The sequence below is a fragment of the Mustela nivalis genome (genome assembly GCF_964662115.1).
Source record: "Mustela nivalis genome assembly, chromosome: 18".
Classification (NCBI taxonomy): Eukaryota; Metazoa; Chordata; class Mammalia; order Carnivora; family Mustelidae; genus Mustela; species Mustela nivalis.
In genome coordinates this window covers 34,700,692-34,727,422 of record NC_139037.1, presented here as the reverse complement: position 1 = coordinate 34,727,422, position 26,731 = coordinate 34,700,692, and the positions used below count along the sequence as shown (strand labels likewise).

General features: G+C 33.6%; 1 protein-coding gene across 4 annotated transcripts in view; it reads left to right on the top strand.

Annotated features, from left to right (window-relative positions):
- PHKB (phosphorylase kinase regulatory subunit beta) overlaps positions 1–26,731 on the top strand; it is a 233,927-nt gene that overhangs the window by 38,941 nt on the left and 168,255 nt on the right. For all 4 annotated transcript variants that reach the window (XM_082711007.1, XM_082711005.1, XM_082711004.1 and 1 more), the window contains 3 exons: positions 10,877–10,976; positions 16,700–16,807; positions 20,447–20,527. In XM_082711007.1, coding sequence (XP_082567133.1) covers positions 10,877–10,976; positions 16,700–16,807; positions 20,447–20,527 — 289 coding nt within the window. The remainder of the gene's footprint in view (positions 1–10,876; positions 10,977–16,699; positions 16,808–20,446; positions 20,528–26,731) is intronic.

Here is a 26,731-nt window from a genome sequence, read left to right as displayed (position 1 = left end):
GTAAGTCCATAGTTCCAGCAGCTGAACTTTATAGCTAGCAGCTCAGAGATAGTGCCTTGCCAATCAGTGTTACTGCAGTCTTGGCAAACAGATTGGGGCCAGGCATTCTGGTTTTACAGTCAGCACTAACTACTAACAAAAACCTGTCGGGACAAGAAAAGTAGGTCAGTGTGACCTCACACAGGTCAGTGTGACCAGCCCCAGCAGGTTGGCTGAGGGCAACCATCTGGTCTGATAGATGACACTATTGCAATACAACCCCAAATGCAGCTGCAAACTGGCCCCTTAACAATACGGAGGCAAAACCCTACTTGGTGTATTAGCAATAGGCAAAATAGGCCATTGCAACTCATAGGACTGAAGGCAAATACAGCTCAGCCATAATAGTAGGTTGCATACAACTCACATGGGAGACACCACTAAATGATGTGTCTGGTTTTGGTGAATAGAGAGCATTGTGTTATAGGGCACTACAGGACCTTGTCTTCATAAGGCCACTACTTTCAAGAGCAGGTGATGTAGCTGGCTTTTCTAATACATGGAAACAACCAGTTAGACAAAATGAGATAGAGAAATATAACCCAATTGGAAGGACAGGACAAAACCACAACAAAAGAGCTAAATGAAATGGAAATAAGCAATATGTCTGATAAAGAATTCAAAGTAATGGTCATAAAGATACTCAGTGGCCTTGAGAAAAGAATGGAGGCTTTCAGTGAGGCCTCCAACAAAAAGAAAATGTAAAAAAGAACCAGTCAGAAATGAAGAAGTCAATAAATGAAATAAAAAATACACTGAAGGGAATCAATATAAGGATAGAGGTGGCAGAAGAATGTGATGATCAACCTGGAAGACAGGGTAAAGGAAAGCAACTTGGCTGAATAGCAGAAAGAAAAAAAGTACAATAAAAAGTTGTAATAAACAATTTCAGCAATATGATCACATGTAATAATGGTCACCTTATAGGGATCCTAGGAGGTAGAAAATTTATTTGAAGAAATAAAATGAAAAACTTCCCAAATCTAGGGAAGGAAACACGTGCATATTTGGAAATCACAGAGAGCCCCCAATGAAATTAACCTAAGGAGGTCCATACCAGGCCACATAATAAAAATGGCAAAAAGTAATGACCAAGAATTTAAAAGGCAGTAAGAGAAAATAAAACAGTTACAAATAAGGAAACCTCATAAGGCTATCAGCTGATTTTTTCAACAGAAATTTTGTAGGCCAGAGGAGAGTGGCATGGAAGGAAAAACCTGCAACCAAGAATATGCTCCCTAATAAAGTTATAATTCAGTATTGGAGGAGAGTGAGTTTTCTAGAAAAAAAGTTAAAGGAGTTTATCCCCACTAAACCAGCCTTCTAGAAGTCATTAAAGGGAATTCTTTGAGTCGAAAGAAAAGGCCATACTCAAAGGTAAGAAAATTATGAAAGGAAAAAAATTCACAGGCAAATGCAAACATGAGAAAACTAGATTAATCACTTATTAAACCAGTACAGAGGCTAAAGTTAGAGAGCAATAAAGTCAATTGTATCTATAAAAATCAGTCAAGAGATTCACAAAATAAAAGGATGTTATGTATGACATCATATACATGAAACATGGGGAGGAGGGAGTTAAAATTCAGTGCTTTTCGAATGGATTCAAATGTAAGTGACCATCAACTTAATATAGACTGTTGTATGCATTAGATGTTATATGTGAACCTAATGGTAACCACAAATCAAAAACTTATAATAGATACACAGAAAATAAAGAGGAAGAAATCCAAGCATAAAACTCAAGAGGAAGAGAAGAAGAAAGGAACAGAGAAGAGCTACAAAAACAAGCATAATATAAGTAACAAAATGGCAATAAAGTACTTTAAATGTAAATGGACTAAATGCTTCCATCAAAATACATAGTGCAACTGAATGGATAAAAAAGCAGGACCATTATCTGTATGCTACCTCTAAGAGACCCACATCAGACCTAAAGACACATGTAAATTGATTTTGTAGATAGAGAAAAACATTTATTATGCAAATGCAAGCAAAAAGAAAGCTAGTTTAGCAATACTTGTATCAGACAAAATAGACTTTAAAACAAAGACTATAACAAGAGACAAAGAGATCATAATGATGAAGCGAACAATCCAACAAGAGGGTATAACAATTGTAACTATTTATATACCCAACATGGGAGCACCTAAATACATAAACTATAATATAGACAAATGGATAAACTGATGGGAATACAATAATAGTGGGTGACATTAATACACTAGCTACATCAATATAGAACATTTGGACAGAAAATCAGCAAGGAAAGAGTGTCTCGGATTACACATTGGATCAGATGGGCTTAACATATTCAGATCATTCCATCCAAATTAAGTGGGATACACATTCTTTTCCAATGCGCCTGGCATAGTCTCCAGGAGATATCACATGTTAGATCACCAAAGAAATCTCAATAAATTCAAAAAGACTAAAATAATGTTATGCATCTTTTATGACCAAAACAGTATGAAACCAGGAAGTAATAACAAAAACAAAATCTGTAAGGGACACAAATACATGAAGATAAACTAACAGTCTACTAAACAATGAATGGGTCATCTGACAAAATAAAAAACTACATGCAACAAATGAAAATGAAAACATGAGGTGACACAAATACATGAAGACAAAATAACATTCTACTAAACAATGAATGGCTCATCCATCAAATGAAATAAAAAACTACATGTAAGCAAATGAAAATGAAAACACAGGTTGTCTGGGTGGGTCAGTCAGTTAAGCATCTGACTCTTGGTTTTGACTTAGGTCGTGATCTCAGGGTTGTGAGGTCAAGTCCTCTGTACTCTGTGTGGAATTTGATTCTCTCTCCTTCCTCTGCCCTCCTGTTCATGATGTCTCTCTCTCAAATAAATAAATCTTAAAAAAAAAAATGAAAACACAATAGTCCAAAATTCGGGGGATACAGCAAAATCTGTTCTAACAGGGGCAAAACCTCAAGAAAAATTTCCAATAAACAACCAAATCTTAACAGCTAAAGGAGCTAGAAAATGAAGAACAAAGTTAGTAAAGATTAGAGTAGAAATAAATGAAATAGAGACTAAAAAACAGTATATTAATGAAACCAAAAGGTGGTTCTTTATAAATCTCAATGAAGTAGGTAAGCCTTTAGCCAGACTTCAAAAAATAAATAAATAAATAAATAAATAAGGAGAGGACTCAAAATAAAAAATGAAGTAGAAGTAATAATAATACAGAAATACAGTGGATTATAAAAGAATATTATGAAAAACTATATGCCAACAAATTGAACAACCTGGAAGAAGTGGAAAATTCTTAAAAACATAAAACCTAACAAAACTGAAGCAGGAAGAATTAGAAAATTTGAACAGACCAATTACTAGCAATGAAATGGACTCAGTAATAATAAAAAAAAAAAAACTCCCAACAGTAAAAGTCCAGGACCAGAGCACTTCCAAGGATGAATTCTACCAGATATTTAAAGAAGAGTTAATACTTATTCTTCTCAACTATTCAAAAAAGTAGAAAATGAAGGAAAGCTTCCAAATTCATTCTATGAGGTCAGCAGTACCCTAATATCAAGCCATATAAGACACTGGAATAAAATTACAGGTCACTAACTCTAATGAGCACAGATGTAGGGATTCTTAAGAAAATACTAGTAAACTGAATCCAACTATATATTAAAATAAATTAACAATCAAGTGGGATTTTTTTCAGGAATACAAGGGTGGTTCAATATTTGCAAATCAGTGAATGTGATATAATCAACAAGAGAATGGATAAAAACATGATCATCTCAATAGATGTGGAAAAAGCATTTGATGAAGTACATTATCCATTCATGATAAAAGCTCTCAACAAAGTAGTTTTAGAGGGAACATACTTCAGTATAATAAAGGCCATATATGAAAAATCTGCAGTTAAAAAAATCTGCAGTTTTTCACTCAGTGGTGAAAAACAGAGCTTTTTCTCTCAGATCATGAACAAGACATGTATGTCCACTCTCCCTACTTTAATCAATATAGTACTGGAAGTCCTAGCCACAGCAATTAGTCAAGAAAAAGAATGAAAAGTATCCAATTGGAAAAAAAAGAAGTAATACTTTAACTATTTGTAGATGAGAGGCTATATATAGGAAACAGAAACTATTAAAGCTTTACCAAGTAACCCCTAGAACTGATAAATGAATTCAGTAAAGTCTGAGAATACACAATTAATATACAAAAACCTTTTGGCTTTCTATACTCTAATAATGAAGTACCACATGAGAAATTAAGGACCTGTCCCAATTACATTTGCACAGGGAAGAATAAAATTACTAGTAGTAAACATAACCAAGGAGATGAATGACCTATACTCCAAACACTATAACTTCTGAACATAAGTGAAGATGATACGAATAAAAAAATATTCCATGCTCATGGATTAGGCGAACTGATATTGTTAAAATGTTCATACTACCCAGAGCATCTACAGATTTGATGCAATTACTATTAGAGTACCAACCACATTTATCACAGAACTAGAACAAATAATCCTGAAATTTGTATGGAGTCACAAAAGACCCCAAATAGTCAAGCGATCTTGGGAAGGAAGAACAAGTTGAGAGTATCACTATAGCAGAGTTCCAGATAGAGAACAAAGCAGAATAATCAAAACAGTATGGTACTATCACAACAGTAGTCACATAGATCAGTGGAACAGAATTGAAAGACCAGAAATAAACCCACATTTGTATGGTCAATTAATTCTGCAACAAAGGAGACAATAGTGTACAGTCGGGAAAAGACAGTCTTTTCAGTAAATGGTTCTGGGAAAACTGGACAGCTACATGCAAAAGAATGAAAACTGTACCAGTTTCTTACACCATACACACACACACACACACACACACACACACACACACACACACACACACAAGAAATGGATTAAAGACCTAAATGTGAGACCTGAAACCATAAAATTTCTAGAAGAAAACGTAGGCAACAAGTTTTTTAAAAATGACCATAGCAACATTTTTCTAGTTATATCTCCTCAGGAGAACCAAAACAAAATTAAACTATTGGGACTATACCAAAATAAAAAGAATGTGCACAGCAAAGGAAACCAGCAACAATGCAAATGGGCAACCTAGTGATTGGGACAACATCTTTGCAAGTGATATATTTGAGAAGGGGTTAATATCCAAAATATATAAAGAGCTTAAAACACTCAACACAAAAAACCCCAAATAGTTCAATTAAAAAGTGCGCAGAGGATCAGTATGTCCAGTGAAGATGTACCCATGGCTAACAGGTATATGAAAAGAAGGGCATCATCACTAATCATCAGGGAAATGCAAATTAAAACCACAATGAGATATCACTTTATACCTCTCAAAATCTAATATAAAAAAACAAGAAATTATAAGCATTGGAGGATGTGCATAAAAAAAACAATCCCTTGTGTGCTGTTGGTAGGAATGCAAATTGGTTTAACCTCTGTGGAAAACATGGAGGTTCCTCAAAAATGTTAACTAGAATTACCATATCATTCAGCAATTCCTCTACTTGGTATTTATCCAAAGAAAATGACAGCACTGGTTCAACAAGATATGTACCCCAATGTTTATTATAACATTGGCAATGTCGTAGATACAATATCATTGTTTCCATGCCTAGAAACATCCCAAGTGTCCATTCATTGATGAATGGATAAAGAAGATATATTACGTGTGTGACACACACACACACACATACACACACACAGAAACTCACACTGGAATATTACCCAGTCCCCAAAAAGAATGAAATTTTGCTATTTACAACAACATGGAGGGATATAAAGGGTATAATGCAAAGTAAAATAAATTGGAGGAAGATAAGTTCCATATGATTTACTTATGTGGAATTAAGAAACAAAACAAATGGACAAAGAAGAAAAGAGGCAAGCCAAAAAAGACCCACAACAAAACAAAACAAAAACCATACTTTAAAATGCAGATAGCGAAATGGTGGTTGCCAGATGGGTAGAATAGATAAAGGAGATCAAGAGTACACTTATCTTGATGAGCACTGGGTAACATTTGTTGTTAAATCATTATATTGTATTCCTGAAACTAATGTAACACTATATGTTAATTATACTTCATTTAAAAAATGAAAAAAAGGAAAAAAATGTTATATTAGTCAACAAAAAATAAACATGAAATTCAAATCCAATCCTTGATTGGATCATGCATTAGAAATAAATCCTAGGGGAGCCTGGGTGGCTCAGTGGGTTAAAGCCTCTGCCTTCGGCTCAGGTCATGTTCCCAGGGTCCTGGGATCGAGCCCTGCATCAGGCTTTCTGCTCAGTGGAGAGACTGCTTCCTGCCCCTCTCTGCCTGCCTCTCTGCCTATTTGTGATCTCTGTCTGTCAAATAAATAAATAAAGTCTTAAAAAACAAAACAACCAAAAATATAAATCCTAGAAGGTATATTTTGAGTATAATTGTATAGATTTGTTATAGTATATATATTAGATAATTTACTAGCAATATTTAATTCCTTGGATATAATGATAATATCGTTCTAAAGGTGAATGTCTTTGAAGACAAATTTTTGAAGTGTCTGAGGGTGGTGATTTTTGTAGTTTCAAAAAGTAGAAAAATTATAGAGAATGCAAGCTAATTTTAGTAATTGGGGAATCCAGGTGAAGATTAAAATGTTTATTCATTATAACATTCTTTTCATTTTTCTATGGACCTGAAATTTTTCTGAATAAAATTTTTGGGGAATTTTGCTTGAAAAAATATAATATATAGGCCTTTTCCCAGAAAGCTTCAAATATTTGATAGAGAATTTCAAGTGCTTTCTTTGTGGGCATACTCTATGTACTAACTCCCGGATAATTATCTTCTTATGTATGTAAAGCATTACATTTTTTTTTAAATTACTAGCAAGGGAATTGTTTCCCTTTTGGAGAAATGCAAGAGTACTTATCACAGAATTATTTAAGTCCTTTTTACTTTTGCAACATTAAATCATGAAAGGATTTGTTTAGAGAATTTCCATGTTAAATTAATAGACTTTTTAAAAAAATTATTAGATGTTTCTAATTCTCCTTGTTAATGGTAGTGAAGTCATACAGATTACATTAGGGAGAATTCTTAAAAAATTAAGCTGTCAATATTTTTTTTTCAGAAACTTTTATTTACCTTTTTTTATTAATGAATGCATAATATAAAATTATTAATTTTTTAAAATTGTGAGTAATTTGATTTTTCTCATTGCATTGGTTTTCAGTCTTATTAACAATCTCTTGAAACCTCGTATCTGTTTGGATTTGTTTCTGTGTGTGTGTTTGTGTGTGTGTGTAGTGAGTGCTTAAAAAGATTTTATGCACATTTATATTTTACATGCATGTAAGAATATAATTGGTGTTATTTAATCAGATATGGTCATTATTTTGTTTTTAGAGACAACAAGATGATTTCTTTGCAAAAATACACTTTAATTTTTTGAATATAGTATAATATTTTGAATGTAATATAATATTACAGGTCCACATTATAATTTTGTTGAGGAAAGAAAAATTGACTAGCGTGTTTGACTTTGTAAAATGTCATTTATAGGAACGCCTGGATGGTACAGATAATTAAACATCTGACTCTTGGTTTTGGCTTGGATCATGATCTCAGGTTCCTGTAATTGAGCCCTACATCCAGCTCTGCACTCAGTGTTGAGTCTGCTTGGGATTCTCTCTCCCCCTGCCCCTTCCGGTCATGCTTTCTCTCTCTCTCTCTCTCAAAATTAATTAATTAAAACATTTTTAAAAAAATAATAAAATATTTATGTCATGTTGCAGTTCCCAATGTACCAGTGTTTATTTATATTTTTAAAAGATTTTATTATTTATTTGACAGAGAGACACTGAGAGAGGGAATACAAGCAGGGGAATTGGGAGAGGGAAAAGCAGCCTTCCTGCTGAGCAGGAAGCCTGATATGGGGCTCGATTGCAGGACCCCAGGATCATGACCTGAGCTGAAGGCAGATTGAGCCACCCAGGCAATTATTTTATTTTATTATTTTTTATTTATTTTTTTCAGGCAATTATTTTAAAGACAAGTTTGGCCCTAGTGTACCAGTATTTAAAATTATAGCCGTATTATATATAACTATGTATTTATTGTAATTAATGTAAACATTTTTATATTTTATTATATAGTTAAAATTAATTTAATTATATGTTTATTATTTTTGTTTACAGGATTCAGTTTAAAACTGTTTCTGAACCTACTCAACTACACAAAATCTGTTAAATGAGTTTTGATTCTGTATTTTATGCTTTATTAAAAAGTATTATGTAATTTTTTTTGTTTTTTGTTTCTAATATAATTTCTAGAGAAAAACATGACTTTAAATTAGAGTTCAAATATGGAATTAAGTTTTCTTTTTATATTTGAGAAGAGTAAGTGATATTTTGAAAAGAGTATTGACTTGAAAGGGTATGTGTAGACTGTCTAAATATATATGCATATATATATAGGAAGAATGAGAATGAATAGCAAGCATTTGCAGCACTGTCCAAGGGAAAGAGAGAGGTAGACTTCCTGCAGGAAATCAGCCCATTTCTTCCTAGCGTTAGATTTATAGCTATTAAAGGAGTTGAGTTTAATAGGTGGTCCTAACTAGTTTTGGTAAACAATCAGGTTACGTGACTCTTTTAACCAAACAATATTGATTTTATTTTCCTTTAAGCTTGATTGTAGGGAAATAATGCACTGACAGGATTCAAGTATCCAGTTTCTCTCACTGGTTTATATTTATAAGTACAGAATTCTAGTTTAGGTATAATAACAGGACTTAATATGGTAGAAATATTTGAACAACATTTGCACATATCTTATGATAAGTAAATTCACAGATGAAGTTTAAAGTTCTTTAATTATTCATTTTTTAAAATTAGAAGTATTCTTCAGAGCCCATTAAAACTTGAATTGACATCCACAGGGCTTGTTGGTTTTTTGTTTGTTTGTTTGTTTTTAAATTTTATCTTATTTTATTTTCAGTCCTCCAAAATTCATTCTTTATGCACCACACCCAGTGCTCCATGCAATACGTGCCCTCCATAATACCCACCACCAGGCTTACTCCATCCCCTATCTCATCCCCTCCACAGGGCTTGTTAAAGAGAGTAGAATATTGCCAGATCCTGGCAGAAAATAGAGAAATTATTTTGGATCATCAGATTCACTTTAAATCTTTGAAAAGGTAATATATGTAGACTTGTTGCCTAAATGTTTTTACTCACATAAAACTATTCATTTACTTTCTCAGTCAGAAGAAAAATATTCTTCTGGTTTCTGTTTTATTTGCAAAAGAACAGAGAAATAGAAGTTCATTGAAATATAAGAACTCTATAATGGGTGATTTATTCGGAATATTTTTGTTTTGGTTAAATGGTTGTTGAAATTAGGGGCAGAGAATTACTTTAAAAGACAAATTTGGAAAAACTCGATTTGTTTTTGTTTTTAGATGAAGTAGGAATTGGAAACAAATTTCATTGAGCTTAATCTATCCAAAGTGTGCTGTTAACTTCAGCTATCAATTCCTGGTCCACTGTTACCTGTGCCATAATTTGTCTCTATTAAAACACTTGTGTAGCACATTAGACAGAAAAATAAAGCATAGAGCAAAATCATGGTGCTTGCATCTGAAGGGAGGAATGATGTTCTAATAACAGCTTACTTTTTTTTTTTTTTAAAGATTTTATTTATTTATTTGACAGAGAGAGAGATCACAAGTAGGCAGAGAGGCAGGCAGAGAGAGAGAGAGGAGGAAGTAGGCTCCCTGCTGAGCAGAGAGCCCGATGCGGGACTCGATCCCAGGACCCTGAGATCTGACCTGAGCCGAAGGCAGCGGCTTAACCCACTGAGCCACCCAGGTGCCCCATAACAGCTTACTTTTGCCTGACATTGACAATGCTATGTTAAAATGATCATTATTCCTTCTAGTACTGGTATATGAGGTGTGCAGTTGGAAACAGAGGTATTGTAGTATACTTTTTAAGGAGACAAGTGACACTTTTTATCAAGTGTGGATGATTGCCAGATATTTCCATTAAGATTTAGCGAACCAATGAATAAGTTACTTTCATTTACAGTAGTGGGTAACTCTCATTACTTTTTGATTCATGGTGAAAAAGGAACTTAAGGACAGAAGGACATCTTAACCTTGCTTTATGGTTAGATTTTAGCTCTTTTTTTTTTCTTTTTGAAAGCCAACATTATAAACATTGGTTGATTGATTTTAAACTATGAGCCAGGAGTATAAAACTGCTCAAATACATCATGTTTCATACTGGATATGTGTTTATTTGAAGACATCCTTGACTAAACTGCCCACCCTGACATTATTAAACATATGGTAGAGCAAAGAAGGCATGTGTCCACCTTAATCTGCGTTGCCTTGAATCTAAGTGGCCATTGCATAACCTAAAGGGATTGATACTAAAAATTGCCTCTACTCTATAACAGCAAATTCAAAAAATCTCTTGGTAGATTTTTCCAATATATCATATCCTTTAAAGTTTCAGCCAAGTCAATGTAGAAATATTGTATGCTATTTCTGAAGCAATTGGCTTACTTCCTTAAAAAAAGGAGAAATCAACACAAGTTTCATCTTGGGATTTTTTTTTTTTTTTTTTTTTTTTTTTGCAGCATTTCTACATCTGCTGATCTGCTGGGAAAATGGAGTTTCACTGTTACAGAATTAGTAGATGTCGCCAGAACATAGGATTAGTCAGATAGTTAAATACTTAATTACCGAAAGCTCTGCTTCCTTTTCAAATGCATTTCCAATTTGTTTCATGAGTTATCTCTCTCACCCAGGCGCATTGATGATGACAAGGGAAGGACCCATGAGCTGGAGCACTCCGCTATAAAATGTATGAGAGGAATTCTCTACTGCTATATGCGTCAGGCCGATAAGGTAAAACACTGTAGTGTGGACTGGAATTCTCACATCATTCTGAAGGATTAATTTAACCAGTATAGCAATAGCATCTTCTGAAGAAGAATGTACTTTCAAAAGGTAAAGCCACATCCTAGGGCTGTCCAGATAGGTTAAAACCGCCTCTGCATTCCCAGCCCAGGGTTTGAAATACTGAAATTGAAGAAACAGATTAAGTGAGAGTTGATGGAGAATTGTTATTTAGGATTGAATTTGTTTGTATTTCACATCTGGTGTTTGCTTGATTAAGACTCAGTTTCTCAGGAACCTTACAATATCCATAAGTCTAACGAATATTATATTGCTTAAGAAAATCCTTATCAAAATTCCTTTTGCACATGTGATTGCCCTGACTTAAATGAACTTCAGTTTATTTTTGTTTTTTAGATTCTATTTATTTATTTGTCAGAGACAGAGAGAATGCATGCGCACAAACCGGGGAGTGACAGGCAGAGGGAGACGCAGTGTCCCCTCTGAGCAGGGAGCCTGATGTGGGCCTTGGGCCCAGGGCCCTGGGATCATGACCTGAGCCAAAGGCAGGTAGATACTTAACCAGCTGAGCCTCCCAGGCATCCCTGAACTTCAGCTTAAAAATACTTAATAATTTACATGTAGAGAGGACAGAAATGATTGGCTTAGAAAATAGCCAATTTTACAGGTTATTGTGGAATACATAACTGGTAATTATTATTGTTATTATTAAAGTAATATACATAATAAGAACTGCAAGGTACTCTGTAAATATAATATAATATTTCTCCTACTCACCTTCATCCCTTTGTCCCCAGGTCCTAATATATTACGTGTCCATATATCAGTGAGTATATCTTGGGCCCCCAAGACTACCAGGTTCGATGGTTCATGAGCAAAGATGCACATCAGTAATTACACAGGCAATTTTGATCACTTAATATTTTGTATATTTTTATCTTGTGATTATTAGATTTTTTGTGTTCGCACATTTTCTTCCTAAGATCCATATCTGAAGTTAAAGCTGACAAAAAATTATATTTTGCCCTCAGAATGTGACAACAAGAAAATGTTATTTGGCAGAAAAAGTAGATTTTTTTCACCAGCTGATAATAAGGATATGTAATAAACTTGTAGTTGTCTGCTGAGATTTGATTTTATAAATCATTATTATAAAGGTCTTTCATTTGATGAAATAATATCCTATTGGTGTACTTGAATTAAACTAGTGTGTTATATATTACTTGAATTAAACTAGTGTGTTATATATTTTGAAGTAACTGTGATTAAAGATTTTTTTTTCTTCTGGGAAAATTAATTGTGAGAAGTTTACTGTTTATTTCACATTTATTATTTCATGAATGGCTAATGTCTGTGAATTAACTTTTCTCTTAAGGAAACATTGTGAAAGCCATGAATTTCATATTTACTAAACAAACTGACAGACTTAAAATTAGTATGGTTTATCAAAAGGGAGGAAATAAAGAGTTCCTTAAGTGGCTTATTTAACCAGTTGTTAATATCTCTTTCTAAATATCATTCAACCTTACTAACCAGTCTTCACAATTTTTTTTTAAGATTTTTATTTTATTTATTTGACAGACAGACACCACAAGTAGTCAGAAAGGCAGGCAGAGAGAGAGGAAGGGAAGCAGGGTCCCTGCCGAGCAGAGAGCCTGATGCGAGGCTCAATGCTAGGGACCCAGGATCATGACCTGAGCCAAAGGCAGAGGGCCCAACCCACTGATCCACCCAGGCGCCCCTACAATTTTTTTTTTTTAATTTAAATTTTGTTCGTTAACATATAGTGCAGTATTGGTTTCTGGAGTGATCCATCACTTACATATAATATGCAGTGCTCATCGCAACACATGCCATCCTTAATACCCGTCACCCGACTAGCCGATCCGCCACCAACCTCCCCCATCAATCGTCAGTTTATTCTTTATCACTTATAGCTTGTTTCCCTCTCTCTCTTTTTTCTTTTACCCCTTCCCATAACGCTCATCTGTTTTTTTCTTCAATTCCACATAAGATTGAGATCAAATTTGTCTTTCTCTGACCAATCTTCACAATTACATTTTATTTTGAATATAGCTTAAATCGGACTTAAGATGTCTTGAATTTCATAAATTATAAAGGATTAGCGTTTCTTTCCTTTATTTAGTTATGATGCTAGACAATTAAAATAAGTATGGGGGAGCCTGTATGGTGCAGTTAAGTGTCTGCCTTCAGCTCAGGTCATGATCTGAGGGTCCTGGGATTGAGCCCTACATCAGGCTCCCTGCTTAGCAGGAAGCCTGCTTCTCCCTCTGCCTCTTCTGCTCTCCCTGTTTGTGCTCTCTTTCTCTCTGACAAATAAATAAAATCTTAAAAAGTAAGTGTGAGTTTTAAGAGAAGGTATGGGGCACATTAGGATTAGGTATTTATACTTACCACCAAATATAAGGTTTTACAGATTTTAAAGAAGTTTTTATAGTTGTGATTTTTTTTTTTTTTTTTTTAAGAGAGAGCTCATGCACGTGTGTGTGTGTGGAGAATGGTGTAGAGGGAAGGAGAGGGAGAGAGAGTCTTAAGCAGACTGCCTAGCTTGGAGACTGACACAGAGCTCGACTTCACAAGCCTGAGATCATGATGTGAGCTGAAATCAACATTGGACACTTAACCACCCAGGCACCCCTGTAATCTTTCATGATCCCATAACTTTTTATAGTTAGAATGGAGGATATTATCATGATTCACATATGACTCTGAGGGAATGACTCTGAGATTAGATTTAACCACACACGGCCAGCTCACTGCTTCCTACCAAACCTTCACCTTGTTGATGTTTACAGTTTCTTTCATGATTATGTAGTAGTAGGGAAGGTTACCAAATTTTAAAGTTGTGAAATGCATATCTTTTGCCTCTTTCTGAAAACTAATGTGAAGCATATTTGTAGTAATCATTTGCTATTTGACACTAAGATTCATCTTCTTTGTCTTCTGAAGTAAAATCATGATATACTTCTTGACATATTTTCTAAAAATACTATGTAAAAGAAATATTTTATTTCATTATGCACTTGAATGAATAGAGTTGTCCTTGTTTTGCAGAGTGTAGAGCGATCTGATTTCTATTACTATCGTGCTACTTGTCTTAAAATGCCTACTTATTCATCTTAGGTGTTTTTCTTTTTTTAACTTCTAGATGTTCATATACTCATTCTCTCATTTATTCTATTTTCTAATACTCCCTAAGGAGAAGCATTCAGAATTTTTCAAAATAAATTCAATTTGCATTTAGTATTTTGGAAGGCACAGATTTCCTATAATTTATAATGGACTATGAATGTTGCTGTCCCTAGCTGTCTACATAAAAGATTTGTCTAAAATGTTATTGAGTAGTGTCTAGTTCAGATTTAATGATTTTTTATTAAAAATTTTATAAAATTTATTATTTCAGCATTCACTTATGAGATGATTTTTCTCACTTAAATGCTATGTTATTTTATAAATTAAGAATGGATGACAAAATACCCACCTTTTCCTAAATGATAAACTTTTATTCACAATGATTTAAGTTTTCAGGAAAAATCTAAGTAAAATACATACAGCGAAAACATTATTCTAGTTATTTTTTGGCCTAGAAAATTTTGCTTTAATCATTCTTTATTTTTACTTGCCAAATGCCAGACATATAAAATAATGATTAATGTCACCTTATTATTGACTGATTTCAAGGATAATTATTGTCTATAATTCACAAACACTATGTCCCATTAATTTTCAAAGCTTGTATAATTTGGGTCTTATTTTTTTCTGAAATTTTAAGTTGTTTGTCTTATAACAGCTGCAAGACTCAAAACATGGTTACATAATTTTCTGTTTGAGTATATTTAATCATTTAATAGTTGCTTTTCCCTTGACACAGTGATTGAGTATAAATTCTCATGCTGGGCACTTGTGTGTCTTGAAGACAAATGACAAACACTGCATTGTCAACTGTAGCAATAACTTTATTAAACAGTTAAGACCTTATCCTTTTGGGTCTCTATCAAGTAGGCAGAATGTATTTCAACTTAACCATATTTTTGTCTAAGAGCCCAGAATAATAATGTTCAATACCTTGAGATACAAGTGTGAAACGACCACATTTGATTTCTATTTGTGTAGTCTAATACTGTGGCTGCAGTTTCAGATACTGAGAAGGAATAGCCTTCTCACCTTCTCTGAGTTAATACTCAATGGCTTGGTCACTGTACATAGTACACATAGAAGATACACATCCCTACCTTTGTCCTTACCCTTTCATTCCTGAGTATCTACTGGTAGGGCCTAGCTTTCATTTTGTTGACTTGAATGATAGGGAGGGCTATGTATTTATCTGTGGAGTATTTACAGGCTCTTGGGGGTGGGGAGGGGATGCAAAGATGTATTAACCCTCTAGCATGGCACTGTCCAGTAAACTTTGTGTGATGACAGAAATGTTCTGCATTAATGTGTTGGACAATGCAGAAGCTACTAGTCACATATGGTTACTGAGTGTTTGATACAGTCAGTGTGACTGAGGTACTGAATTTCTGAACTTTGTTTAGTTGTAATTTAGTTAGTTGTTTATTGCTAGTGGCTGCCATATTGGGTAGTGTAACTTCTAGAGACCTATTAGATAGAGATACAGACAACTAATAAAAAGAAGAGAGAAGAAGTTACTGAAGGATAAGTACCCTGTGTGGAGTCCAGAGGAAGGAATTTAAGGAGCATTTCAGAAGGGACTTTATAAAAGAAGATTTTTTTTGGAGGTAGAATTTTAAGGATGAGAGAAAATTTGAAGGTGAAGAAAAGAACTTGGTTCTATGTACTTCCTTAGCCAAGTGAAACAATGCAAAGTCATAACATTGTAGATATTATCATCACTTACATATTTTAAAAGGAAGAAAAAATTATTTCATTTACATATAGCTAGGTGTTATTCTATTCATTGTCTGTTTTTATTCACCTTATACTTCTAGGAGCTAGAATAGTACTTGACATATGATTGGTATCAGTATATAGTCACCAAATTGAATTGAACAGGCCCTTAAAAAGTAGATGGATTTCTTTTTTTGTCCTTGGAGTTTGTTAGAACACTTAGTATTTACTTAGTATTCTAAAATGGTTAAACTTTATATGCAGTTAATAAATACAAGTGTGTTATGTTCTCTTGGAATTGATGACTTAGTAAGGAGAGTATATGTGGCAAAGGAAATGAAAATCTGTTGATAGGAACGTAGGTTAAAATTTGTCATCTTTAGAGAAAGAAACAGCATTTGAAGTTTTGAACACTTACTTAGAATTAGAATTAGAATGAGGTCTAAATCCATGGAAGCATTTCCAAGTGACAGTACAGTGAGGTGTAATCCCTGAAATCCTGTCCCACAGAGTAAACTATTATTTGACCCTAAAATAAAATGAATATAAAACAATTGTAAAAGCTGTTGGTACCATACTCACAAGCTCCATATTACACTTGACTTGCTATTTTTGAAATATCAGCTATTCAATAATCACGTTAACTGTTTAGTTAGTAGTTATGTGAGTTTTGTTGGTGTGTTGTTTCTTTAGAAAAAGTAATATATCTGCTTTACTCTGTATTCTGCCTTTAGGCTATGGTTTTCTCTTTTAAAAGGTTTCGTGAAAAATAATTTATAATCTCTAAAGTTGGATGATATTGTGAGTTAGTAGCACTATTTGAATTTTGTATTTGATTCTAGGTCCAGCAGTTTAAGCAGGACCCACGCCCAGCAACCTGTCTTCACTCTATTTTCAATGTGCACACAGGAGATGAGGTCTTCTCCTATGAGGAATATGGTCATCTTCAGGTAAAAGGAGAAGTCTATAAGTTTTCTTCTCTGTTCATAGTCTGTATCATAGAAGGTTTGGGGATATTTGCAAGTTTTAGAAAGCAGATTTCATAAATTTTTCACAACAGAAGTAGAAAACCAACTCCAAAATGAGGAAGTGAAATGGTAGGTTCCAGGGCTGAGTTAGTAATTGTGATTGAGCATCAACTCAGACTGAGGTCTTGGTCTGCAAGGAGTAAAGAGCAACTGGATAACTTATAATATTATTCCTATCTCAATGAAGCTTGTACTTACTCTCAAATTTAGAAGAATTTCACCATTTAGGAACTATGGAATAAAAGACAGTTGGCAGTGATATAGCAACAAGTCAGAAATTTTTGTTATGTGACAGCTCAGTTTTGGTATATCAACCTTCAACAAAGCTATCAGCCTATCATTAAAATGTATTCCAAAAGGCATTTCTGGAGTCTATAAATTTTGTCTCACATATTATATTAAATTTTATACCAAGGCTAAGAATGCATTGTAGGATTTTATGTTTTGTTTTCACTTCTTTTTCTCTTACATCTGTGTATTACTTTTAGCTGCACATCCTATTGCCTTGTTTTTAGAATATAAATATTATAAATGCTCTATAATGAGTTTTTTTCCTGCTCATCATTTGATTCTGCTGTCTTTAGGACAGAATGCTTATTATTCATATATTCTTTACTAAAATAAGGGTATGTCTTTTTTATAGTCCCTTTCTCTCTAGAGATCTGAAATGTTTTACTTTAGTATGACTCCTCCAGTCATAGAAAGTACAGTGTCCCCATTTCTATGCAACGGAAACTCTTACACTTATTTGTAACCAGTTCCTTGGAGAATTAGTATTATATGAATATGTAGTTGCTCAACCTTCTCCTTATAATTGTGACATAATTAGGTTTTATGTATCTCTTGCTTTGACAAATATGTTTACTGTCTGAAATAGGGTTTTCAGAAGATAGTGGCTCATTTATTTTTGTTTCCTAGAACTTAAGCTTAGTGCCTGCCTCATAGTAGATTTTAAATAAATGCTGGTCAACCTGTTTTTTGGCTGTTTCTGTACTATTTGCCACTTACTGTACTTTCTCATGGAAGCATCCTGCAAGTCAAAGCAGAGGGCTTTTGGAGGTGTAGCTATAAATGCCCGACCATAGCAGTGACATTTCTTTGAAATCATTTCTGACAGCCCAACGTCAGTGCTGTAAGAAATATTTGGGTGAGCCCGGCAGAGGTTTGAAGCTCTTCTCTACCATGTTCTGAGAAGGGTCACTCGAAAGTAGTATGTCAGTCTAAAAAAAAAGTATGTCAGTCTAAAAAACCCTAAAATAAGAATTTATATCTTTGGGTCTGACTCACTTGGACCTTGACAGCACCATGGCACCCCCTGGACTTTGCTGAAAAGTCAGGAGGCGTCCAAGACAGCTCTGCTTCCTGAGAGAGGCATCAGCACTGCCAGGTCCTGGTGGCGGTGTTATGTAGTTTTATAGTATACATTTTTGCTGCAAAAATTTTCACTGCATGTATTTTCACCGCATAACTAATTGGCTCTAAGGCAATTTTACTTTGAAATATAAAATCACAAAAAATAAAAGGACATTAAAAGGGATATTATATAGCATGAAAAATGAATGACAAAAGTAAAGACTTTATTGTGAAATGCAAAACACTAAATTTATTTAAAATGTGTGTAAATTCATGACAGTATTGTGCAAATAACTGATTTTATTTTTTGGATTTTACCTAAGCATTTGTTTTCAAAGTCTTTGGTTCAGAGTAATAAATTTTTGTTTTTTGCTTCTTGTTTTGTCTCCTCATTTGTGTTACGCTTTTTTTTTTCACCAAAATTTCTTCCTTCATTTAGAGGGGTATTACTTTCCAAATACTAGGATGCCTAATTGTAACTGAGCTTTGCACTGCCTTTGAATGCCATCTACACTGTTGTTTGTTTGTTTGTTCTTGCCATACTGTCACATCTCTCTTCATAGACACTCCATAGTTCTGCGGTAAATGTGGTTTCAATTATCTGCATCATTGTATAGACCATTATGAGGACTAAGATTTAATATAGAAAGTACGAATTACAAAAAGATACTTATAAAAATACAAGATTTATATAATATAAAAGTGGGAGAAATGCAGAAATGAAACCAAACTGTCAAATCAGGCTGTCTACCAGGTTTTTGTTTTTTTTCTTTTACAGCAAAATTGCCTTATGGCCAATTGGTGATGTGGAAAAAATGTACCCACTGAAAATATTTGTGGTTAAGTGCTTGCGGCAAAGATGTCTAAGGCAAAGATGATTAGGCAAAATACCCAACACACCTGGTAGCACAGGGCCGCTTTGTCCCGGGCCTCTTGGACACAAATAATCTTCTGCCCCCAATTTCTGTCAGTTACTTAGTAAGGATTGGAAGAGAGTCAGGGAAGACATGAGCGACCAAGGCTGTTAGAGAGTAATGATCTTCTGGATTAGAATCATATCAGGACAAAATTACATTGTGCTTTCTAGTTGATTTTAACTCAAGTTATTTTCCTAGGTAAATGAAAAATTTTTTACTGCTTCCTGTGTATTTATTTATTATATAACAACTTTATTGAGGTACAATTCACAAAATTTACAATTCACCTATTTAAAGTATACAATTCAGTGGTTTTTATTACAGTTAGAGAGTTGTGCAACCACTATCACAGTTAATTTGAGAACATTTTCATTACCCCATAAAGAAATTTGGGCTCATTAGCTGTCATTCCCCACCTTCTCGAAAGCCTCCTGCCCTCGGCGATCACCAGTCTATTTCCTATCTTTATGCGTATTCCTATTCTGTAAATTTCATAGACATGGAATCATATAATATATGGTCTTTTGTGACTGTCTTTTTTCATTTAGCATATTCAAGTTTTGTCTGTGTTACAGTATTTATCTTTGACTACTTATTTACTTGGCATCCCATTCAGACTTCTGTGAGAATCTTTTTTGTTAAAGTAGACATTATTATCTTCATTTTTTTCGTTTATATCATATAATGTCTATCTTTAATAGATGAACTAAAAGGAAAAATGACTCATTTGCTTATAAAACTCATTTGTTCTTAAATGTATTTTATATGCTATATCATTGATTAAAATTAATATGTCCCTGCAGTTGCTTACATAAATTCTGCATTCTCTGAGAAAAATACTGTTTTCTGGATCAGTGCCTATTGTTTATGGTGTACTGGCAAAGTCCTAATGTCTTATTTGCCAAATAAGTTTTTCATTTACATACATTTGAAATGAATTGACATTACTTAGCTGCCTGTGAGGCAAAACTACTTCAAAGTAGACTACTTTAGACCCAGAATTTGAAAATAAATCTTAGAAAACAAATGTTACAGAAACAGTTCTATTAGGAGCCATTTTTCTAATCAGGTATTAACCGCCACAGTAAATTTGAGGATTTTAGAGTTTTATATTCAAAGCTGGGATTTTATGATGAGCTAAATAGTCAGCTCCTTTATTTCACAATAGGAAAGGCAATATTTTATTTGCCACTATTAGAGAAAATGACTTGTAATTTTAGCTCTTACATATAATTTCATAACATAGTCTTTTTGTTTTTTCCTTTAACCTTTTAATGTTGTTTGTTTTCAGATAAATACGGTATCACTCTATCTCCTTTACCTTGTGGAAATGATTTCTTCAGGACTCCAGATTATCTATAACACTGATGAGGTATGAATTGCCCAAATTTTCTAGTACTAAATTTCATCTCTGAGAATATTTTTTTCTTTTACTTTTTATTTTATTTTTTTATATATTTTTAAAATTTATTTATTTATTTGACAGAGAGAGCAATCACAAGTAGGCAGAGAGGCAGTCAGAGAGAGAGGAGGAAATAGGCTCCCTGCTGAGCAGAGAGCCCAATGTGGGCCTCGATCCCAGGACCCTGGGATCATGACCTGAGCTGAAGGCAGAGGCTTTAACCCACTGAGCCACCCAGGCGCCCTCTTTTACTTTTTAAAACTTAGTTTTTGTTTTATGAAAATGGCTTATTCGTATAATCAGATACTGGATTTTAGATGTTGGATCAAGAATCTTTATATTAAAAAGCAAAGCACTTTAAAAATGAATGAAATATATGACCAGTTGTAAAACTTTACACCTATGAAAGCTCTGCTTCAGGTGATACAAATGCAATAAAAACTTGTAACTTTCAGAAAATTTTAGTAACAAAGTGAAATAGCATTTGCAGATTTTCTTAGCGTTATTATGTTGTTTTTGCATATTGTTGATTTTTGTAACCCATTTTACAAGTAAAAAGATACTTTTATTATGTCATTTTTATTATATGGACCTCATATATTTTTATTATATGAGACCACAGTAAGGTTCTTGATGTTTTTAAAACATAAATACAATGTTATTAGGAAATTTGAAAAGAATTTATATCCCCAAAATGAGAAGCATTCCTTTCTTAGCACTAATGCTTGAACATACACACATGCTGACATGTTTCCAAATATACCACAGTGAGAGCAAAAAGTTACTATTATTGAAATGTTACATACAATGAGAAGCCATCAAAGAGTAGGTATGCTATATATGCTTGTTATTATTTCTTTCCTGTGATCCATGTAGGGAGAACAAATGCATCATGTAATTTACATCCAAATCATCATTGGACTGCAATGAGGGTGCTGTAATTTATTCCTGTCCTTTAGTATTCATAGTCTTTGACATCCTTCTGGTTGTGCTTTTTTGATAGTAAGTAAAGTCTATTCATTTATTTATTTTAAGATTTTATTTATTTATTAGAGAGAGCACAAGCAGGGGGAAGAGCAGAGCAAGAGGGAGAAGCAGACTCCCTGCTGAACAGGGAGCCCAATGTGGGGCTTAATGCCAGGACCCTGGGATCATGACATGAGCAGAAGGCAGATGCTTAACCAACTGAGCCATTCAGGCACCTATGTAAAATCTATTTAGATGTACAAATAAACAGTAAAGAAGAAACTAAGAATGCCCACTTATGGTTTCCTTTGTTTGATTCATCAAAGAATTACATGTTTTTATTTCATCCAGATACCTCTTTTTTTATAATATTGTGAAATAGTAGTATTCAAAGATTTTGGTTAAGGGAGGTATGGAAGACGCCTATCTCAGACCAATTTAAGCAGCATTCTAAAGCGCAAAACAAATGCAAGTACTTAACTCTGACTAAGGAAAGGGAGGCTCCCAGAACCAGCCCCTTAGCTTTTCTTAGAAACTCCAAAGCACTGGGAGAAGTATCCAGCACAACATAGTTTGATAACCATTATATTAAGCAGTAGCTAACATTGACAGTTGCAAGTAATTTCCCATTAATGTTACTGATGGAAGTGGTGAAATTGCCTTGGTTAGTGGTAGCATTGTTTTGTTTGGTATTTTATTTTCATTTTTAATTTTTAACATTTTATTTCTTGCTTTCTCAGTATCTACCTTAGTTCATTTTATTATTTGTTTTATTTTTTAAAGATTTTTATTTATTTATTTGAGAGAATGAGTACAATCTGCACAGAGAGGCAGAGGGAGAGGGAGAAGCAGACTCCCCACTGAACAGGGAGCCTAGTGTGAGGCTCAATCCAAGGACCGTGAGATCATGACCCCAGCTGAAGACAGATGCTTAACTGACTGAGCCACCCAGGCACCCCATACCATGGTTCATTTTAAATCTTCAGATGTCAACTGACAGTTTTCAAAAATGTGATTCTGCTTTAACCTTTCTATTCTTTCTTTGTATGATTTGAATATATTTAAGCAAGTTTGATATCTTCTTCTTTTTTTTTAAGCTTTTATTTATTTATTTGACAGACAGAGATCACAAGTAAGCAGAGAGGCAGGTAGAGAGACAGGGAGGAAGCAGGCTCCCTGCCGAGCATAGAGCCCGATGTGGGACTCTATCCCAGGACTCTGAGATCATGACCCGAGCCAAAGCCAGAGGCTTTAACCCACTAAGCCACCCAGGTGCCCCTTGATATCCTCTTCTTAAAAATTGTATTTTCTATTTTTTTTTTCCTTGTTGATTTTTTTTCTTACCCTTACATTTTTTATTTGGCAGATAAAAATTTTTTATGTAGCTAATTTCAATAGACCTTTGACTTGTACACTTAAAATCCTAGAATAATAGAATGTGTTCTTGGGGCTCACCATCTTTTTCTTTGATTTTTTAATATACTATGTCGAGAATTATATGGAGAAGCAGTAATTGGGCCTGCATAGAATCCTTCAGGGAATGAAATTCCTTTTATCAAGGTATTTCAGAGAAATAAATTTTTTGAAAGGTGGTATGACTTGGGACCATTTTGTTTTTTCAAATCGTACCTTATACCCTAATTGGCAAGTTCATAGTCCTGTCTCTTTTCATTATTCCCAACCATATAACATCTCAGGGCAACCCAAGAACTTGGGAAGGAAGTGGGAATGCTACTCATTTCTTTCTTTACTGTCAAATTTTTAATTTGCCTGAGTCATTATCTTTTTAGGGTTGAAGAATACAGAGCTCATGCACACATGACACGCATATATGTTATATACATATTATATTGTCAACACTTTGGTTTATTTTTTAATAAATCATTTTCCTTAATAGCTTATCATCATATCTTTACCAATTCTCTTGTTTCTATAAACTTTGTACAGACAAAGGCTTAAAGGGGAGAAGGCTTAAGGGTACCCCTCCTAACATGCTGTGAAAATATTGAGTGCCAGTGTTTGAGCTTGTGAGCCTTGCTGGGGAACATATTTGCTGAAGGCAGGGAACAGTAGGGTATGCTCATTTTCTAGCGTCTTTCATTGCCCACATATATGTCATGTTCTGTGGTTATCTAGTTTCAATTGGTGTCTATGGAAGTATTCTGTCCATATTTGGAATATTGGATTTTTATTAAAAATGAAAACTGTGGGAGAGGCATACTTCCACAGTTCTTCCCTGGCACTCTTACTTGCATTCTCTTCTTCATCTGGAGAGAAACCCATAATGTATATTAAAGTTATGTATTTTAAAACAAGTTTATAGCTATGTATATAAACCAGGTGCAAATTGCCTAGTCCTTTCCTGATATAGTCATACAGAACATGCTTAATTCCTCCAGCATTCAGTTGTGACATGTGTGAAATGTTGTCTCTACCATGCAAGTTCATTAGGGAGTTAATGCCCAGGGTGTTTATTGGGGTATGGTCACGTATACACCCTCTTCCTAAAGTTACTAAATTTCTAACTCTCAGGAAAGCAGGTGTTCAGCACAGCATGTGTTTAGGCAAAAATACTGTTTGCACTAACAGTTCAGGCACAGTAAACCACAACTGTGGCTTAATAAATTATTCCTTCATCATGCCTATCTACAAAAGAATACTTTATCATATATTATTCATCTTAATTACAGGAATTTATAGCTTATATATAAATGATAAAAACTATTTAAATGTTAGAATATTTAGAGCTCTTTGTATTAGACAAATGAACAAGCATAGTTGTTCCTAACGAATCAGAGTATATATTATCATTTTTTGTTTATCTCAACCCAGATAGGAAAATTATATGTGAAAATTGAGCCTGATAGCCCCTTATGTATGAGAAATGTTAGACCTTTGTGAGTACTCCAGAATTCTTTAGTTGTGAATGTCAAATGAGAAAATATAACTATGTCATCTTTTCTATGATGCAACATAGCGTTCCAGGTTCTTTTATTTCTTCTTAGGTACTCTTTTTCTGAGGTGTCTTGGCATCTTAATGATCTTCATAGGTGTTATTAACCAAATTTTAATGATGCCAGTTTACTTAACTACACATAAATCAATCAGAGAATAACAGTTATTATATGATTTAACTCATATGTGAAATTTAAGAAACAACACAGAAAGCATAGAGGAAGGAAGGGAAAAGTAAAAAAAGACATAATCAGAGAGGGAGATAAACCAAAAGACTTTTAACCATAGGAAACAAACAGAATTACTTGAGGAGAGGAGGATGGGGGAAGGGTAGTAGGGTGATGGGCATTAAGGAAGGCACCTGATGTCATGAACACTGGGTATTATAGGCAACTGATGAATCACTGAAACTCTACCTCTCAAACTAATAATATACTGTAGGTTAATTAATGGAATAGAAATTTAAAAAATTTAAAAACCCATTATTAAAATCATCAAGTATAACTTTTTTTACTTTGTTTCTTTGACCTTTATTAAGCATATGTTTTAAGAAAACATAAATATTAAATCATAGTTCTTAATTCATACAACAGTTTGAAGGAATAAAAAGATCCTAGTATAGTTAAGTACTCTTTGGTTTCTTTGTTGCAGTGAATTGTATTTTAATTTTTCTTTCAATTTAAACCCTCAAATATATTGGCATATATTTTTTCATAATAATCCTTTTATCATTTTAACAACTGTTGGTTCTGTAATGTTGTCCTATTTTTCAGTTCCTCAATTTGATAATTTGTGACACCTCTCTTTTCTGCTTGGACTTGCTTAAAGTTTTTCAGTTTTATTAGACTTTTTAAAAAACCAGTTTTCTGCCTTTTTGAGTTTCTCTACTATATGTTTTTTGTTTCATTCATTTCTACTGATATCTTTATTTCTTTTCTTCTACTTTCTTTTTAATTTATCTTTTTTCAGGGTTTTTCATTATATGGAAGATTAGATTATTGATTTTGTTGCGCTTTTTTTTCTACCTTATGTATATACTTAGGGCTTTAAATATTCCCTGCTTAGCTTCATTCTAAAAGTTTATGCTTTAATTTTATTTTCATTCAATAAAAATATTTTCCAATCACCATTATGATATTTTCTTTTACCAATGAGTTATTTAAAAATATATTTCTTAATTTCTAAATATTTGTCTATTTTCTATCTTTGATATGACTTATAGTTTAAATCTTAAGTAGTCAGAGAACATATTCTATACAGTTCTGATCCATAAAAATTTGTTGAGATTTGCTTATGACTCAGCATATGGTCATTATTAGTTAGTATTTCATAGAAATACAAAAATGCTAGTGGGCTCAGTGTTCTTTAGTTTAATTAAGTACACTGTGTTAATCAGGCTCTTCATATTTTTTATGTGTTGTGCAGTTTTCTGTCTGTTATGTTCATTCAGTATTCAGCTATGATTGAATTTTTTTCTCCATTTCTGTAACTTCCTGATTATATATGTGTGTATGTATACACACATAAGTATATACGTAAAACTACATGCATATGATTTAAAGTTGTTATACTTTTTTTTTGAAGAAATGAAATTGTTTGCATCTAAAAAGAATTTAAAGAAGACAATAAAAAGAGCAGAGAACATGAATATACTTTTTTCCCCAATTAACAGACTGTGTTTTAGAGAAGTTTTAGGTTCACAGCAAAAATGAGAAAAAAGTACAAAAAGTTCTGATATACTCTTGCCCTCACACACCCATAGCCTCTTTTTAAAATTTTTAATTTAATTTTTTTCAGTGTTTCAAAATTCATTATTTATGCACCACACCCAGTGCTCCATGCAATACATGCCCTCCATAATACTGACCTCCAGGCTCACCCAACTCCCTCCTGCCTCCCCTTCAAAACCCTCAGTTTGTTTCTCAGAGTCCACAGTCTCTCATGGTTTGTCTCTCCCTCTGATTTCCCACCACTCCCTTCTCCTCTCCATCTCCCAATGTCTTCCTTGTTATTCCTTATGCTCCACAAGTAAGTGAAACCATGTGATAATTGGCTCTATTTGACTTATTTCATTCAGCATAAAAGTTGTTATACTTTTTTGTTGAGTTGACAATGTCCCATTTCAACTCATAAAATTTCTTTCTTAAAATCACTTTTTTTTAACTAGAGTAATTTCTTTTGATTAGTATTTCTATAGTGTATCCTTTGTATCATACAGTTAATGCTGTTTTTAAAATCTAGTCTGCAGTCTTT